Source organism: Blastomyces gilchristii (genome assembly GCF_000003855.2).
Source record: "Blastomyces gilchristii SLH14081 genomic scaffold supercont1.1, whole genome shotgun sequence".
Lineage (NCBI taxonomy): Eukaryota > Fungi > Ascomycota > Eurotiomycetes > Onygenales > Ajellomycetaceae > Blastomyces > Blastomyces gilchristii.
The window spans coordinates 4,986,476-5,002,506 of NW_003101682.1; the positions used below are offsets into that span (position 1 = coordinate 4,986,476).

Genomic DNA, 16,031 nt, shown 5'->3' on the forward strand with positions numbered 1-16,031 from the left:
GTTCATGCAAATGATCAATAGTTAATTTGCAAAGAATGACTTAAATAAGAAACTATCATATCAGAAGAACATAGAGTTAATTTACAGTGATTTTGCAGCGTACGCCAATTGTAGCGTACGGCCAACCGTTGTATAGTACGTGTAAAATGGTAAAATCTCGTCTCATTCCCGAAGATGGAGATGGGCGGGCGCCCCTATATATATATATATATATACATGCTTGTCTGTTTATCATGATTGACTTTACAGAAGAAAGGAGCGGAAGCCCTGGGAATTCCGGATAGGGGAAGAAAGATGGAGCGGAAGAAGGAAGGAGTGGAAGCCCTGGGAAGTAGCAAGAGTGGACGCCACAGTCCCCCTGTCCGGAAAGGGGCGGTCGCGGGGAATGAAAATACGGTCGCGAGGGATGAAAAATGAGGTTGAAAAAAGGTTGATAGAAACCACTAAATGCCACAGATGCTAAACCTAATAAGGAAAATGTGGGTGAGAGAGCAAGGGATTCATTCAATTCTTGACTCTTGCTCTCTAGAGGTTATACAATTGAGTGTATTTCTGGAACATTGTCAAGAGTTTGTCCATCTCTTATCATTTCATTCTCAATTCTATTCAAATAAAAAAGTATTTTTGAGTCTGATGATATACAGTACAATATTTACGCGGATTTGTTATTATCGTAAAAAACAAAGAGAGATACTTGACTGATCATGACCCTGTCTGGAAATCAAGACCTCAGTGGTATATCATATAGCACCGAGGCTCTATATACAAGATCTCAGTGACAGTGGTATCATCAGATTTTCAAGAAACGTAGTTAATTCTCAATTTCTAAATTTATTTCAACGGCTCAGTGCAGAGTAGAAATGTCCTATCGTGTACGTCAGAGTCAACCGGAGCATCTCCACTCTTGAAGACTGATCTGTTTATATTAATCCAATTTTAGTGTATAATTACTTGCTTTATTTTGCTATGCCATCGACATTGTGTTTCGGGTTCAAGTTCTTCCTGAACCCATCTGACATTGGTTGCTGCAGAGCAGAGCATCATTGTTGTGGAACAAAAGGCCCCTGTTTAGCACTATGTAGCTAACCGCCTCTAACGTGGGGGCTGCGGTAAACCGGGCTCAGGCATCAGTCAGTCCAGTCAGTATACGGAGTAGACTGTATAGTTAAGGGAGAACTAATTGCAAAACAAAAACAAAATACTCTCCTATATCTTTGTTGATAGGGAGTGATTAGTCCGTTATCTACTCTGTACCTAGGAACTGTAGTTACTGTAGTTACCGTACCGGCCGGCGTTGGAGATTTTTCGGGCGGTTCCGATGGCCGAAACTTTCCCTTTGGATCCCCGCCTCCACACACTTCCAAGCTGCGTCGAACTCCGACGACAACGACGTCTTATTAGTGGCAAACAATAATGGGGTTTCTAAAAACTCGCCTACTCTGTCGGCCCTGTATAAGATAATACTTTTCTCTGTCTGGCCCGAACTGTTTTTATCTCTCCTGTTTCTTTTCTGTTATGGTGGCAAAACAATGCTATCTAGGTCTCGTTCGGGGAGTTAACTTAGCATCATTTGAAAAATGATCAGATGGCTGCTTTTAGAGCTTGCATGGCGTTACCTAGGTAACACATAGTTACTCTCACGGCTATTATCATGACGGGCCAACAACCCCTTCGTCCGCTGCCGCATGGCCGGCCTGGCCGCGTCAGGCAGCAGGCTTCCTTCTATACAGATTGGATTGAAGAGATTAGAGAGCGAGAATACCCCACTCTCAAAGGTAGGTTTGATTTGATCTACCAGCTTTTCCTTTAGATGCATATATCGTTTAGTGTTTCAAACAAACGCCTTGGGAATCCTTTATTCATTTTGTGCTTCCCATTCTTTGCCCTAGCTAACACACATCTGGCCGATGCTCTAGAAACAACCTATCTGGACCATGCGGGAACAACACTCTACCCAGCATCCCTCATCGATGCATTTTCACAAGAAATGAAGGCGAATCTTTTTGGAAATCCCCATTCGGCATCCTCGTCTTCCCAACTCTCTACACGGCGGGTGGACGATGCCAGGTTACGAGTTCTCCGCTTCTTTAGAGCCAGCCCTGATGATTTCGATGTTGTGTTCGTCGCAAATGCAACCGCTGGGATCAAGCTGGTTGCGGATGCACTAAGAGACTATGACGAGAACGGGTTTTGGTACGGGTATCATCGGGATGCGCATACCAGTCTGGTTGGGGTGAGAGAGCTGGCAGCAAGGGGGCGGAGGTGCTTCGCGGACGACGAGGAAGTTGAACAGTGGATATCTCATCAACGCACGTCAAATATGCGAAGGCGGACATTTCTTCCCACTCTGTTCGCGTATCCGGCTCAATCGAATATGAATGGCCGTCGCCTACCTCTTGACTGGTGTCACAAGCTCCGAGCTTGTAACATCTACTCACTTTTGGACGCTGCGTCACTCGTCTCTACATCGCCACTAGATCTTAGCGATCCGGATTCTGCCCCTGATTTTACGGTCCTCAGCTTTTATAAAATTTTTGGATTTCCGGATCTTGGCGCTCTTATCGTTCGTAAGGGCTCTCATGATATCTTTGACAAGCGAAGCTACTTTGGAGGGGGCACAGTTGGTATGGTTACGAGTCTTGAAGATCAGTGGCATGCGAAGAAATCGACTTCTATTCACGATCAACTTGAGGATGGAACCTTACCTTTCCACAGCATTATAGCTTTGCATTCAGCTTTCGACATACATGAACGACTTTACGGATCCATGGAGAATATCTCTCTCCACGCTGGCTCGTTAGCCAAGACGCTGTATGATGCTTTGGTGGACAAAAGGCACGCAAACGGAGCCGTTGTTTGTGAAATGTATAAGCACAAAACATCTAGTTACAATGACCGAACTACCCAGGGCCCCATTGTTTCATTCAACATGAGGAATAGCAACGGTGAATGGATTGGGAAATCGGAAGTTGAGAAACTCGCTGCAGTGAAGAATATCCAAATTCGGTCCGGGACATTATGCAATCCAGGTGGCATGACATACCACCTTGGATTGAAAGTTGAGGAAATGAAACGAAATTATAATGCGGGTCAACGGTGTGGAGATGACATCGATGTTATCGAAGGCAAACCAACAGGAGGTCTAAGAGTTAGCCTTGGTGCTATGAGCTCCATCGGCGATGTTAACCGATTCCTGGAATTCATTGATGAGTTTTATGTGGACAAATCCAATTTGAGCTCCTTTTCAACATCTCAAACTGTTACACTATCCGAGAAGGCCTCAGCTTCTAACTTCTATGTTGACAAGCTCTGCGTGTATCCGATCAAAAGTTGTGGAGCTTTTATAGTCCCCGATGGCAAGGAGTGGGAGATTAATCCGGAAGGACTTGCATGGGATAGAGAATGGTGTCTAATGCACCAGGGCACGGGGGTAGCTCTCAGCCAGAAAAGATATCCTCGAATGGCTCTTATACGCCCTGTGGTTGATCTTGACCGGGGAGTCCTACAGATTTCACGTGGCATGCCAGGGACTGACAATAATTCCCTAGAGCTGCCTTTATCAGGCCAATCGGTCGACATCTCGATAGCTGAACTCTATGAAAACTCCATGAAGAAGTCCTCCATGGTGTGCGGTGATAGGGTAACTGTACAAATATATTCGTCACCGGTCGTTGCAAAATTCTTCTCTGAGTTTCTTGAAGTCCCATGCACACTTGCTAGATTCCCGGCGAATTTATCCGTCCGATACTCGAAACCCCAGCTACGTTACCATCCCCCTGATACCATATCGCCCTCTAACAGCATGCCAGGCGCTTTCCCGCAATCCACGCCTTCGTGCGAACTATACAAGAATCCAATCCGCTTGTCAAACGAAAGCCCCGTGCTGCTAATCTCCAGGTCCAGTGTCAACAAACTTAACGAAACTATTAAATCGCTCGGCAAATCCGCGTCCAAGACCACGAGAGCGGTCGCCGCTGATGTATTCCGAGCAAACATCATTGTCGCTGAGAACCCCACTCTGGCGTTGAATAACAAGAATGGAGACAGCAACCGCACTACTCCTAGCCTTATGTCTTCACCGCCAACGTTGCTGGCCGAACAGCCATACGTCGAAGATAGATGGATAGGGTTCCGAATTGGGTCTCACAAATTTGACGTCCTGGGCTCATGTCAGCGCTGCCAGATGGTATGCGTAGATCAGTTCACAGCCGTCAGGAGCGAAGAACCCTTCTCGACCCTGGCGAAGACAAGGAAAATTGGTGGCAAGGTTGTGTTCGGAAGACATGTTTGCCTTTCGCCTGATGATTCCTGGGATGGTGTAGACGAGGGAAAGGTTATGATAAGGAGTGGTCAAGTTGTTGAGCCGCTGTATGAAGAAATGTTGTGAGCTATATCCTGTATATATTGGCTTTAGATATGAGTATATGTAATGAATGTACATAACGAAAGCTGCGAAGGATTGATATAATGGCCACGCTCCCTGATACCTTACCACGCTTGTGACTCTTTTTCTGCCTAGCGGACATAATTTATAGATAGTTCAAGAATACTTCACCGTTAACCCGGAGACCAAGCTCCGACAAGCAGCAGAGGAGAAATCCTTTAATTTGGCATGGCCCGCGGGATATTCTGAACATGACATGCTGTTTTCTATTTCTAAAAGTAGCATATATATATCAAACCATAAGAAAAAAATTTGGGAGACGCAAAGAAGCAGCCAGAAATATACATATACAATAATACCTAGTTGCCGCACCCATACTCATACAAGAGAAAATTTGACAAGGAAAACGGGCAAAGATAAAATAAAAATAGAAAGCACATTAAACTCCCACCACTCTTGAGATACCCTTTACTTCCGTGGATATTTCTTCCACCCTCGTCCGTGACCCCGCTGTTAAATATTAGTTAGCCACCAGCCCTTGAAGTCAACAGCTGGGAACAAGCTGGGGCTAGAAAGCAAGAACATACCTGTTTCCACAACCTGATCATCGCCGGCATACCCATCATGGCCTTCTTCCGATCTTCCAACCTAACCTCTAGCGTCCGCTCCCACTTATGACCCTTAACCTTCTGACCAATACCCGTGCCGCGGATTCTCAATCCCTTCTCAACAGCCTTCGTCTCCTTATATACCGTCGACTTGCGACTGGGAGGTAATAGTTCCTCAACGCCATATTGCGCAGCTAATTTGACCAATTCGTTCTGCCGTCGGAGGGAAATCATGGCGCCCCGCCATCGCCCTGTTTCGGGGTTCTTGTATGGAAGGAATGGGTTTGGGTGTTCTGGATCGGAGCGGAGGAAGGCCTGTGACATTGAGAAGGCAGATTGGTCTATTTTTGAAGCTTTAGAGGAGCGAGATGGCGTATAGGGACTTGGAGCTGGAGCTGGGGGCTCGACACCCTCTGGTAGTTTTGGTGCTCCAAGGGCATTTGCGGAGTATATTTGCGGCGGGTAGCGGGCGAAAAAGTTGCGGAGCCGGACAGGGAGGTTCTCCAAAATGCCTGCGGCAGCCTGTTTAGTAGCCATTGGAGCTATATACTGGCTCAGTGGCCCCCTTTCTTAGCCTTAGGATGATGATGGGTTGCTGAGGTTGTTGATGTTGGCGCCGATTGAAAGTGGTGAAAATTGGTCACGTGTTGGAGGGAGAAACTAAAACAATTTGGGATAGATATTACACGTGATATTCTTAGTGTGTAACTTTGGTAATATTTCAGTCTTTATGTGGCTGGGCGCGGGAAGTTGCCGCTTAACGGAAAGGAAAGTCCGTATTGTTCCAGTAACAATACGTCTTACTTGCGAGATGAAAGGCCCGCCAAGCCCCCGAGCCTCTTGTGCTACAGTTTACTTTCCGCAACCCAGCGCGGCGTGCAACCTCTTTTCTTCCTCGTTGCTGTCTGATTCTCCTCATAATCCCTTTAGTCATTCATTCATCTATCTATCAACAACCCATTATCAAACCCCCAGTGCCTATTCAATTACTTTCTAGATCTCTATACACTTCGGTATACGTTTCCCGGGCCTACAGCCTGACCAGTCGTCGATATGGCTGACGTGATCTTCGGTGGCACAGAGGAGGAGAATGCGGAATTGAAGAAGCTGCACGCGGAGGTGGTGAGTTGTTTTCGTTGAGGGTCGCGCTTGAGGTCGCAAACATAGACTAACTTTCCTTTTTATTACTATAGCTAGAAGATCCTGATAATTTCGAAAACTGGGAGAAGTTGATTCGCGCCGCAGAGGGGCAGGAAGGGGGAATCAATCGCAATTCTAATCCCCAGGCTATCACAGCTACGAGAGGCGTATACGATCGGTTTCTGGCCAAGTTTCCACTGTTGTTCGGATACTGGAAAAAGTATGCTGATCTAGAGTTTTCAATTGCCGGGACAGAAGCTGCAGAAATGGTATGTTGCATATTTCCTTATTTTTCGAAGTCTTTTTTTTGTGGACCCTACATCCAAAGTATATTACATGAACCGGAAATAATGATGTAATTTGGTAGGTTTATGAACGAGGTGTTGCGAGCATTACGAATTCCGTAGATCTATGGACCAACTACTGCGCTTTCAAAGTCGAAACTTCCCACGATGCAGACATTATTCGAGAGTAAGTATGGGCGTGTTGGTTTCCTTCCCCATAACTATACCGACACAGCGCGGATATTGTTGTGATCACCAGGACAAGAGGTGCAGATTAGTATCATCAACAAAAGTTCCTTGATGGGTGAGATAGTCATCTGCTACCCGGACTCCCCCTTGAAACTTCTTCTCACCCTTGAGTTTCAGGCTCTTGTTTTTCCTTCGCACAACAATGACCTTGTTCGGGGACCCTTCTATCTATTTGCCGCACGATGAAATACCATTCTCCGTTGACCTTGCCCCAGTTGGGCATTTCACTGAAGACTTATTGCATATGCCATGTTTGCCATCCTTCACACTCCCTCATTTCTTCCTCTCCTTTCCTTCCCCTTCCCCTCCACCGTATTGAATACGAATTAGCTAACATTAATGGAAATAGACTTTTTGATAGGGGTGCGAGCTGCGTGGGGTTGGATTTCCTAGCCCATCCGTTCTGGGACAAGTACATCGAGTTTGAGGAACGTCTTGAAGCTCATGACAAGATTTTCGCCATATTGGCGAATGTGATTGAAATTCCCATGCATCAGTACGCAAGATACTTTGAGCGCTATCGCCAGATGGCTCAAACCCGCCCCGTCTCTGAGTTAGTTCCACCCGAGCCATTAAGCCAATTTCGTGCAGAAGTGGACGGTGCAGTAGCTGGTATTCCGCCAGGGTCGAAGAGTGAGGCAGAAATAGAAAGAGATCTTCGCCTTCGGATCGACAGCTACCATCTGGAAATCTTTTCGAGAACGCAAACGGAAACCACTAAAAGATGGACATATGAATCTGAAATAAAGCGACCTTATTTTCACGTAACGGAGCTAGACGAAGCGCAGCTGTCTAACTGGAGGAAGTACCTTGACTTTGAAGAAGCTGACGGCTCGTTTTCGAGAATTCAATTTTTGTACGAGCGCTGCCTCGTTACATGTGCACATTATGACGAATTCTGGCTTCGATATGCTCGGTGGATGCTAGCCCAAGAAGGCAAGGAAGAGGAAGTTCGCAATATATACCAGCGTGCCAGCACATTATATGTCCCCATTTCGCGGCCTGAGGTCAGACTTCATTATGCGTATTTCGAAGAATTATCTGGGCGCGTTGACGTTGCCAAAGATATTCATTCCGCGATTCTGGTGCCACTTCCTGGCCACATTGAAACTATTGTGTCGCTTGCGAACTTATCACGTCGCCATGGAGGCCTGGAGGCCGCGATAGAGATTTATAAATCTCAACTTGACGCTCCGCACTGCGACATCCAAGCTAAAGCGGCGTTTGTGGCAGAATGGGCGAAATTGCTGTGGAAGATTAAGGGGTCCCCGGATGATGCCCGCCAAGTATTCCAGAAAAACCAGCAATGGTACCCAGATAGTCGTCCATTCTGGACAAGCTATCTTATGTTCGAACTTGAACAGCCTACCAGTGCAGAAACCGAGGATGTACAATATCAGCGAATTAAGCAAGTGATGAGCGAGATTCGATCGAAGAGCACCCTACAGCCTGCGGTTGTAAAAGAACTTGTCCAAATTTATATGTTATACTTGTTAGAACGAGGCTCGAATGAATCTGCAAGGGAGTATATGACTCTCGACCGCGAGGTCAATGGTCCCCAATCCGTGCAGGCATTGATGAAACCATTAGCCGACAAGGATATCCAGGTTAATAAAGCGCCATCCAGCTCAAATGGAAGTCAACCCCCACCAGCCACGGAACCAGTCAACCAGCAAGCTCAGGCTCCGCAAGGCAAACAGCATCATCAACCAACCGAGAGACCCATTTCATCTAATGGGGGTGTATAACACCCATCACCCGCCTTGTTTTAAGCATTTTCTCGGTTGTATGTTGCTATTTTCAATAACCCCCGGCGCAAGTGGTACGATTCTCTTGTGTTATTATCATTTCGGATTTGGTTCCTGCCTGGCACACATTACTTCCCGTTTCTCTCCATGTTAGTGGCAAAAGATATTGCAGAAAAATTTCTCTATTCACTTCTTAGACGCGTGGGCTCGGAGGCAATTCTGTAGACAGCGGTTGCAGGGATACCATTAATGGATTTAAATAATGTACCGGGTGGTATGAGATGATGGTCAGCTTTCGGGTACCTGCTCCATTGCCTCCATTTGAGGATGCTCTCTGTTTCAATGATCGAATGGAGGTGGATGTATTTTACTCTTCGTACCTTGTTTTTTATGTCTTTTATATTTCTTTGTTATTTTATGCTGCTTGATTTCTAAACATGTTGTGAAGCTGAACTCTTTGAAGGAAAGGTACTCCTACATTTCATACCCTAGTTTGAAATGTAGAATATTTGAATGTTCTAACTAAGTTGAATGAAAATGATTGCAATTCACGTCTTTGCTCCTCCTCTTTGTCTGTTATTCCCGAACATGCTGCTGACTAAAATATTTATAAGCTAGCTAGTTAGTTAGTTAACCACTAGTTAACTACTTGATCTATTAATTAGTGCTCCATTCGGCGGCAAAACGCGAACGATATACTTCGCCAGATCTTGATTTCTTTGAAGAGCATCTGTGATTTGACCATTAACATGGATTGGATCGCTGAAAATAGACCTCCCGGTCCACCGCCGGAACTCTTAGAGCGGCCTCCTACACCACCCCCTCCCCCTCCCGAATCTCTGGTACCTCCTCCGCCCCCAGAAGCTGCTGCTCCTCCTCCGCCGCCCCCAGACTCCACAGCCCCTCCTCCTCCAGACGATGCGCTGCCACCCGATCTACCGGCAGCTAAGAGGAAAAAAGGCTGGGGAAGCCAACGATCAACTACGCCTCTGAGTGTCGAGGAACTTCTCAGAAAGAAGCGGGAAGCTGATGAAGCCGCATCAAAGGTACGTTAGGCTGAACTGAACACCCACATGTTGCGCTATTTGCCCCTCTTTTCCCTACATGTACATTTTGTTTTCAATGAGTATTTCGGCATGTCTGGATAGATTATTATCCTTCACAGAAGATATAGGTTGATCGCTGACTCTGTTGTTGCCTTTCTAAATATCTAGCCCAAATTCCTCTCGAGAGCGGAAAGAGAGAAGCTCGCGTTGGAGAAACGCGCGAAGGAAGTCGAAAATCAAAGACGTCTGGAAGCGAACGGTACTGGGCCCTCCTCATCTCGAAGCCCTGAAATGAATGGATATCCTTCCCCACCATCAAGAAGCAATAGAATCGATGGACCTTCGCGGGCTTCGATTCCCGCTGGCCCTCGGGGCTTGCGACATGGAGAAATCCCAACTGCTCCAGCTGCGATGCGCACGAAACAAAATGATATGCCCCCGCCTCCTTTGCCTGGGCCGAAGGCTGAACAAAAGGGGGAAAAGCGTCCTTCTCCAGAAGAAGCCCAAGCTGCGTTGATACGCCAACGGTATATGGGAAGTGGCCAAACGTCGAATTTCTCTGCGAAGAAGAAACGAAGGCGGACAACAGAGAGGAAGTTTAACTTTGAATGGAATGCGGATGAAGATACGAGTCCTGATTACAATCCGCTCTATCAAAACCGTTCCACAGCAAATTTCTATGGTCGTGGTCGTTTAGCTGGGTTCAGTGATGAATTTGCCGATGCCGTTACGAGAAACTACGCAAGAGCTTTAGAAGATAGAGATCCGGAGGCTGGCAGGGTTAGGGCGAGGGAGATTTTGGAAATGGAAAGAAGAAGGAAGGAAGAGGGCGGACGGCATATGTTGGACGCGCATTGGTCTGAGAAGAAGTTGGAGCATATGCGCGAAAGGGACTGGAGAATCTTCAAAGAAGATTTCAATATCAGTACCAAAGGAGGAAGCATTCCCAACCCCATGCGGTCGTGGGCTGAATCAGGACTTCCAAAAAGACTTCTCAACATCATTGAGCAAGTTGGATACACTGACCCTTCACCTATTCAGCGAGCTGCTATCCCTATTGCATTGCAGAATCGTGACCTTATCGGTGTTGCTGTGACTGGTTCCGGAAAGACTGCCGCATTTTTACTCCCTCTGCTTGTCTACATAGCGGAACTCCCACGTCTAGATGAGTTTGAATGGAGAAGAAATGACGGTCCGTACGCGATAATATTGGCCCCAACCCGCGAATTGGCACAACAAATCGAACTGGAAGCCAAGAAATTCTCCGCCCCTCTTGGCTTCAACGTTGTCAGTATTGTCGGTGGTCATTCTCTAGAAGAGCAGGCCTACAGCTTGCGCAACGGGGCGGAGATCATCATTGCCACACCCGGCCGTTTGGTAGACTGTATCGAGAGACGAATGATCGTCTTCAGTCAATGCTGCTACGTTATCATGGACGAAGCGGACCGGATGATTGATCTTGGTTTCGAGGAGCCCGTGAACAAAATCCTCGACGCTCTCCCCGTCACGAACCAGAAACCAGACACGGAAGACGCAGAGAACCCACAAGCAATGAGCCAACATATCGGTGGCAAAGACCGCTACAGACAAACAATGATGTATACAGCCACCATGCCTCCGGCTGTCGAGCGAATTGCACGCAAATACCTCAGGCGACCGGCGATCGTCACAATCGGCAACATCGGCGAAGCCGTCGACACCGTCGAGCAGCGCGTCGAATTCATCTCTGGCGAAGACAAGCGCAAGAAACGCCTCGCCGAGATCCTATCGTCGCGAGAATTCCGCCCACCAATCATAGTCTTCGTCAATATCAAGCGCAACTGCGATGCTGTCGCGCGCGATATCAAAAACATGGGCTATTCGTCAGTCACGTTGCATGGGAGCAAGACGCAAGAGCAGCGTGAGGCTGCGCTGGCGTCCGTTCGGAATGGAAATACCGATGTTCTCGTTGCAACTGATCTGGCTGGTCGTGGTATCGACGTTCCTGACGTTAGTCTGGTGGTGAATTTCAACATGGCAACGAATATTGAGAACTATACGCATCGTATTGGTCGGACTGGACGTGCTGGAAAGAGTGGTATTGCGATTACATTCTTGGGCAACGAGGATTCTGACGTTCTGTATGAGACCCACCCCCCACCCCCTTCTCCCTTTCGGGGATTTTCTTTATTTTGATGTCGAAAAGCACTCTTACTAATATTTCAAACAGATATGATCTCAAACAGATGCTTATGAAATCCGCTATTTCTCGCGTCCCCGAAGAACTCCGCAAGCACGAAGCTGCCCAATCGAAGCCTGTACGGGGTGCTGGGGCACAGAAGAAGATCGAAGAGAGCAGCGGCTTCGCTGGGAAGGGAGGTGGAGCGGGGTGGTAAATCAGAGGAACTCCCCCGGCCCACCCTTGTTCCCTCCCCGTTTGCTTTGATGTCATATTTTTGTTTTCTTCTTTTGCTATTGGTCTGCTGGGCGCTCTTTTGGGATTTGTGAGTAATTATTGGGCATATGCGGTGTTATAGCTCTTGTATATTATAAACCTCATTCTGGGGTATACGGGGAGCAAGGTCGAAGTATAAACTATGATCAAAGCAAATAATAGACATAACATAAATCACTCTTTGATACGGAATACTTGACTCACTACCATTGAATTATATTGAATTATATTATCAAACGCTAATCAAGCATTATTTAATAGAGAGGAGTTATTCTAAAATATGAAGAGGTATGTGATCCATGGAGGCCCTTGATGGGGCACGAGGAGTTTGAATACCCTTTGTACCAATATCGCTGGTTTAGTAACACCTAACGTTGTGGAACAAAACACTCACTAACTTTTTCCCTGTAGTGCGCACCGTTCCTATACCCACCACCATGGCAAAGTCCTAATCTATTATTCGTGTGAAATGCAATCTAAGATTGCTTCGAGCTAACATACCCATTTTCTGCCAACCAGTTCTCGACATCAGCACGATCGCGTTTGAGCCAGCCAGCCTTAGCAGAGAGGCCGTCAAGACTTTGTTGAAGAGAACGATCAAATCCCTATTGCGTGAATTATTAGCGATACATGATACATATTTATTTGGGGAATAATAATGAGGCGAATGAGGAGCTGCGAACCTTCTGATCCTTATCCTTAAAGAAAGCGACCACATCCTGAATTTGTGCATCTGTCGATAAGCTCCCTGTGCAAATCTGCACAACTGAGCCCAACATACCAAACTCAGGAGGCAATCGCTTGGTAACTGCTTCCCAATTCTGCTTAAGCCATTCCCATCTAGCAGTAATACCATTTGCGTGCAGGCGTAATCCGGAGAGCGGCATGTAGATATCTTGTGCTCTCACTTCGTCCGATAAGCAAAGAGAAAGTGTTTTTTGAATTAATTCGGCGTTGTCTGCACTGCCCAAGCAGCGGAGGGCTGTGTTCTTTTCCGCAGAAGTTGGCGCATTGCGGTACCAGTCAAGCACGACATTGTACTCTTTCTCCCCACCATCTCGAAGGGCAATATCAAAGACACTTGCCCGAATGTTGGGATGGATAGCCGCACGATCACCGTTTGCGAATCGGGTAAACATGTCCTTTGCAGCCGTCACAACCTGCTGATCTCCAGAAGATCCAGCAGCGCTAAACATCAGGGCCTTGAATTGCTGAAGAACGTGGCCATCATCCTGAGAGAATGTCCAGCCAAGCTCATGTGCCTTTTCACTGACCAGGGAGCGCTGGAGGCCTTTCAAGGCATCTTTGATCTTGCTATCTTCAAACATCCATGCGCCACGGATCGAAGCAACACGGGTGAGGATCTCGTTCCATACAACAAATTGTGGCTCACTATCAAATCCCTTCAGGAGAGAAAGCATTCCAGATGTTTTCTGATAACCGGATGCAGCCAGTGCCCCAGCGTCAGCGATCATTCCGGCTCTGTCCTCCACAGTCAACAGCCCATCTTTAGCTGCCTTTCCCAGCTTTTCAAGGCGTTCCGGAGTATACGACGTCCGATATATGCCCGAGTGATCTGCATTAAGCTTGAAGAAATCGAGGTCCGGAACCTTAAACTCCGCTTCACGGTCGTTGAGCATAAGTGCTTCGTTAACACCCTCGCGAGTCTTCAACCCAAGCATCACAGGGAATATGGTCTTGTCCTCTTCTGGTTTGACATCTCCGGTTCTCAGAAAGCGGTTTTGCTTCACAGAAATCGATCCGTTACTAACGTTTTCTGAAACAGCGACGACTGGAAATCCAACATTCTTAGTCCAGACATCCATTACCGACTCGATAGGTTTACCATCACTTGCTTCGCTTAGTGCTGCCCACAGGTCCGCTGTCTCAGTGTTTTTGTAGGCGTGCTTCTTGATGTAGTTCCGGACGCCCTGGATAAATTTCTCTTCACCCATGTATTTGGAAATCATTCTGAGCACAGACGATCCCTTAGAATAAGAGATGGCATCAAAAATCTGGTTAATCTCGTCTGCGCGTTTGACAGGGACTTCAACAGGGTGACTGCTTCGTAGTGAATCAAGGGACAAGGCCATTTGAAGGTTGTCGATGACATAAGATTCCCAGACTTTCCATTCAGGATAGAAGACATCGCATGAGTACCAGGACATCCAGGTGGCAAAGCCCTCATTGAGCCAGAGACCATCCCAGAAATCCATAGTGACGAGATTCCCAAACCATTGGTGTGCCAATTCATGCTGCACAGTTTCAGCGATACGTTGCTTGGTAGCCGCGCCCGCGGTCTTCTCATCGTAAAGAACATCCACAATACGGTAGGTGATCAAGCCCCAGTTTTCCATCGCGCCAGCGGAAAAGTCTGGCACGGCAACCATGTCCATTTTGGGGAGAGGGAACTCGCTGTCAAACGCCTTTTCGTAAAATTCAAGGGTCCTTGCCGCAAGATCGAGGGAGAACTTTCCGTGCTGAATATCTTGGTCAGGAGTGGCATAGACGCGGATGGGGACTCTGAAATCATTGGTCTCAATATAGTTGAGTTCGCCGACGATAAAAGCAATGAGATAGGTCGACATCAGCGGCGACTTGTTGAATTTGACGACTTTTCTTGTGGTTCCTGTGATCTCCGACTGTACCTCCGTCTCCGATGCAACGTCCATGTTGCTCAAACACGTCATATTCTTATCTGCGATCAAGGTGACAGTGAACTCCGCCTTCAACGCAGGTTCATCGAAGCAGGGGAATGCCCTTCGAGCATCCGTTGGCTCCATCTGGCTGGAGGCGATATATCTCTTCTCGCCATTCGCGCCCTTATAGGAGCATCTATAGAACCCAGCCATGTGGTCATTCAAAGTACCCGTAAAGGTCATTTTTAGCTGAGCCTTTTGTCCAGCTGGAATTGTTTTCTCGAAGCTAATAGTGGCAGTTTGCTTTTCCTTGTTCATGGAGACTAAAGGGTTCGAGGCCACCTCCACGCCATTGGCGGAAACAGCGGAAGTATGGATGTCGATATCCATGGAGTTGAGTGAAATAGAATTGGTGTCTTCGACGGTATCAAGGCTGTGTGAAACAAATTGGAATCAGTAAAACTTATCCCGTCAGGGTGATCTTCATTTTGAGGAGAAGGACATCTCGTCACATACTCAATGATAACGGTACCCTTGTAGGTGAACTTCTCGAAATCCGGCTCCAACGTCAAGTCATAGTGCAATGGCTTAACATTGGTTGGGAGGATCTCCCGGCCAGCCAACGCCGTGGCTCCTCCAGCAACATCGTCTGCTTGTCTGAGGCACATTCTTCGATAGGAGCAGTATCTCTTAGCCTGACGGGCAACGGTGGTTCGAGGGGTGAATCGAGATCGAGGAGGGACGGGGAACGCTGTGGATGGAGTTGCAGAGGCTGTAGATGTACGAGATGAAGATGTTGTGGATGTTGTTGATGTTGTTGATAAGCTATAAACTTTTCCGTCGAGATGTGGAAGTCGCGGAGGGAGAGTCTGTCTGGAAGCAGCGACGGGGAAACCAAGCTGTTTTCTCTTTGCGGTATTCAGGATCGACCGAGCGTTCCTGTAGGTGAGGGGAAGCATTGACTGCGGCGAAGCGGGGCAGAGCGAATGTTGCTGCTATGGGGGCGAGGGAACGAGGGGCTGCAGAGAGGACGGAGCCAATGAACGCGATGCAGCACCGGGCTGGTTGGGCTGAGAGGACAATTGCTGACGGGTTACGGGCTGCTGGCGTAACTACAGCTGAGCCCCAAATCGAAGCCGACTACAGATAAAACAATCAATGGGGCTTTGCTGGGCTTGTTCGCGAAAATATAATAGCCAATGTCTTCCGGTTTCCTGCTGGTGTTTCTCGCAGAAAATCTTCAGCTTGCGGCGGAGTTTTGAATCAGCTCCGGCGACGGGAAAGGTACCTCGTGTCCCTGCGAATTTGGTAGCATTCACAAGTACCACCTCCGACCCAATAGGGATCCTATCCGATCTAATACACTAGTATGTTTTTGGTAACTTATAGGTGCGCTTAGTCATTATGTTTTTATTTTTATGCTTTTATATTTTATTTTTTTTATTTTTTTTACTTCATGATTTTATTTCTTCTTCCTTCTCCACAAATGCGAGAATGCG

General features: G+C 47.2%; 5 protein-coding genes across 5 annotated transcripts; 3 read left to right on the forward strand and 2 right to left on the reverse strand.

Moving 5' to 3' along the window:
- The first annotated feature begins 1,174 nt into the window (after positions 1 to 1,174).
- Positions 1,175 to 5,511, forward strand: BDBG_00558 (selenocysteine lyase). Its single transcript, XM_002629266.2, has 2 exons — positions 1,175 to 1,775; positions 1,917 to 5,511. The coding sequence occupies exons 1-2, from the start codon at positions 1,652 to 1,654 to the stop codon at positions 4,385 to 4,387; spliced, it is 2,595 nt and encodes an 864-aa protein (XP_002629312.1). The 5' UTR covers positions 1,175 to 1,651; the 3' UTR covers positions 4,388 to 5,511.
- BDBG_00559 (60S ribosomal protein L25) lies at positions 4,344 to 5,658 on the reverse strand. Its single transcript, XM_002629267.2, has 2 exons — positions 4,972 to 5,658; positions 4,344 to 4,894 (listed from the first exon to the last, which is right to left on the reverse strand). The coding sequence occupies exons 1-2, from the start codon at positions 5,527 to 5,529 to the stop codon at positions 4,853 to 4,855; spliced, it is 600 nt and encodes a 199-aa protein (XP_002629313.1). The 5' UTR covers positions 5,530 to 5,658; the 3' UTR covers positions 4,344 to 4,852.
- A 167-nt stretch (positions 5,659 to 5,825) lies between these two features.
- BDBG_00560 (mRNA splicing protein) lies at positions 5,826 to 8,966 on the forward strand. The gene is made up of 4 exons (XM_031719937.1): positions 5,826 to 6,114; positions 6,186 to 6,401; positions 6,500 to 6,603; positions 7,015 to 8,966. Exons 1-4 carry the CDS (start codon positions 6,046 to 6,048, stop codon positions 8,411 to 8,413), a joined length of 1,788 nt encoding a protein of 595 aa, XP_031575872.1. The 5' UTR covers positions 5,826 to 6,045; the 3' UTR covers positions 8,414 to 8,966.
- Positions 8,967 to 8,996: 30 nt separating this feature from the next.
- On the forward strand, positions 8,997 to 12,087 carry BDBG_00561 (pre-mRNA-splicing ATP-dependent RNA helicase PRP28). Its single transcript, XM_002629269.2, has 3 exons — positions 8,997 to 9,459; positions 9,628 to 11,579; positions 11,669 to 12,087. Exons 1-3 carry the CDS (start codon positions 9,163 to 9,165, stop codon positions 11,832 to 11,834), a joined length of 2,415 nt encoding a protein of 804 aa, XP_002629315.1. The 5' UTR covers positions 8,997 to 9,162; the 3' UTR covers positions 11,835 to 12,087.
- Positions 11,117 to 15,871, reverse strand: BDBG_00562 (aminopeptidase). Its single transcript, XM_002629270.2, has 4 exons — positions 15,049 to 15,871; positions 12,577 to 14,965; positions 11,550 to 12,498; positions 11,117 to 11,422 (listed from the first exon to the last, which is right to left on the reverse strand). The coding sequence occupies exons 1-3, from the start codon at positions 15,489 to 15,491 to the stop codon at positions 12,370 to 12,372; spliced, it is 2,961 nt and encodes a 986-aa protein (XP_002629316.1). The 5' UTR covers positions 15,492 to 15,871; the 3' UTR covers positions 11,117 to 11,422; positions 11,550 to 12,369.
- Positions 15,872 to 16,031: the final 160 nt, after the last annotated feature.

What these genes read in the sequence shown, in the direction of transcription:
- BDBG_00562 (XM_002629270.2), bottom strand. Translation starts at nt 15,491, where the DNA reads ATGCTTCCCCTCACCTACAGGAACGCTCGGTCGATCCTGAATACCGCA. An exon ending in AAGGGTACCGTTATCATTGA is followed by an intron (nt 14,966 to 15,048) that starts GTATGTGACGAG and finishes TGTTTCACACAG; the next exon opens with CCTTGATACCGTCGAAGACA. An exon ending in TTAAGGATAAGGATCAGAAG is followed by an intron (nt 12,499 to 12,576) that starts GTTCGCAGCTCC and finishes TTCACGCAATAG; the next exon opens with GGATTTGATCGTTCTCTTCA.
- BDBG_00560 (XM_031719937.1), top strand. Translation starts at nt 6,046, where the DNA reads ATGGCTGACGTGATCTTCGGTGGCACAGAGGAGGAGAATGCGGAATTG. An exon ending in AGAAGCTGCACGCGGAGGTG is followed by an intron (nt 6,115 to 6,185) that starts GTGAGTTGTTTT and finishes TTATTACTATAG; the next exon opens with CTAGAAGATCCTGATAATTT. An exon ending in GATGCAGACATTATTCGAGA is followed by an intron (nt 6,604 to 7,014) that starts GTAAGTATGGGC and finishes TAATGGAAATAG; the next exon opens with ACTTTTTGATAGGGGTGCGA.
- BDBG_00558 (XM_002629266.2), top strand. Translation starts at nt 1,652, where the DNA reads ATGACGGGCCAACAACCCCTTCGTCCGCTGCCGCATGGCCGGCCTGGC. An exon ending in AGAATACCCCACTCTCAAAG is followed by an intron (nt 1,776 to 1,916) that starts GTAGGTTTGATT and finishes CCGATGCTCTAG; the next exon opens with AAACAACCTATCTGGACCAT.
- BDBG_00559 (XM_002629267.2), bottom strand. Translation starts at nt 5,529, where the DNA reads ATGGCTACTAAACAGGCTGCCGCAGGCATTTTGGAGAACCTCCCTGTC. An exon ending in TGATCAGGTTGTGGAAACAG is followed by an intron (nt 4,895 to 4,971) that starts GTATGTTCTTGC and finishes AATATTTAACAG; the next exon opens with CGGGGTCACGGACGAGGGTG.
- BDBG_00561 (XM_002629269.2), top strand. Translation starts at nt 9,163, where the DNA reads ATGGATTGGATCGCTGAAAATAGACCTCCCGGTCCACCGCCGGAACTC. An exon ending in CTGATGAAGCCGCATCAAAG is followed by an intron (nt 9,460 to 9,627) that starts GTACGTTAGGCT and finishes CTAAATATCTAG; the next exon opens with CCCAAATTCCTCTCGAGAGC. An exon ending in AACGAGGATTCTGACGTTCT is followed by an intron (nt 11,580 to 11,668) that starts GTATGAGACCCA and finishes TATTTCAAACAG; the next exon opens with ATATGATCTCAAACAGATGC.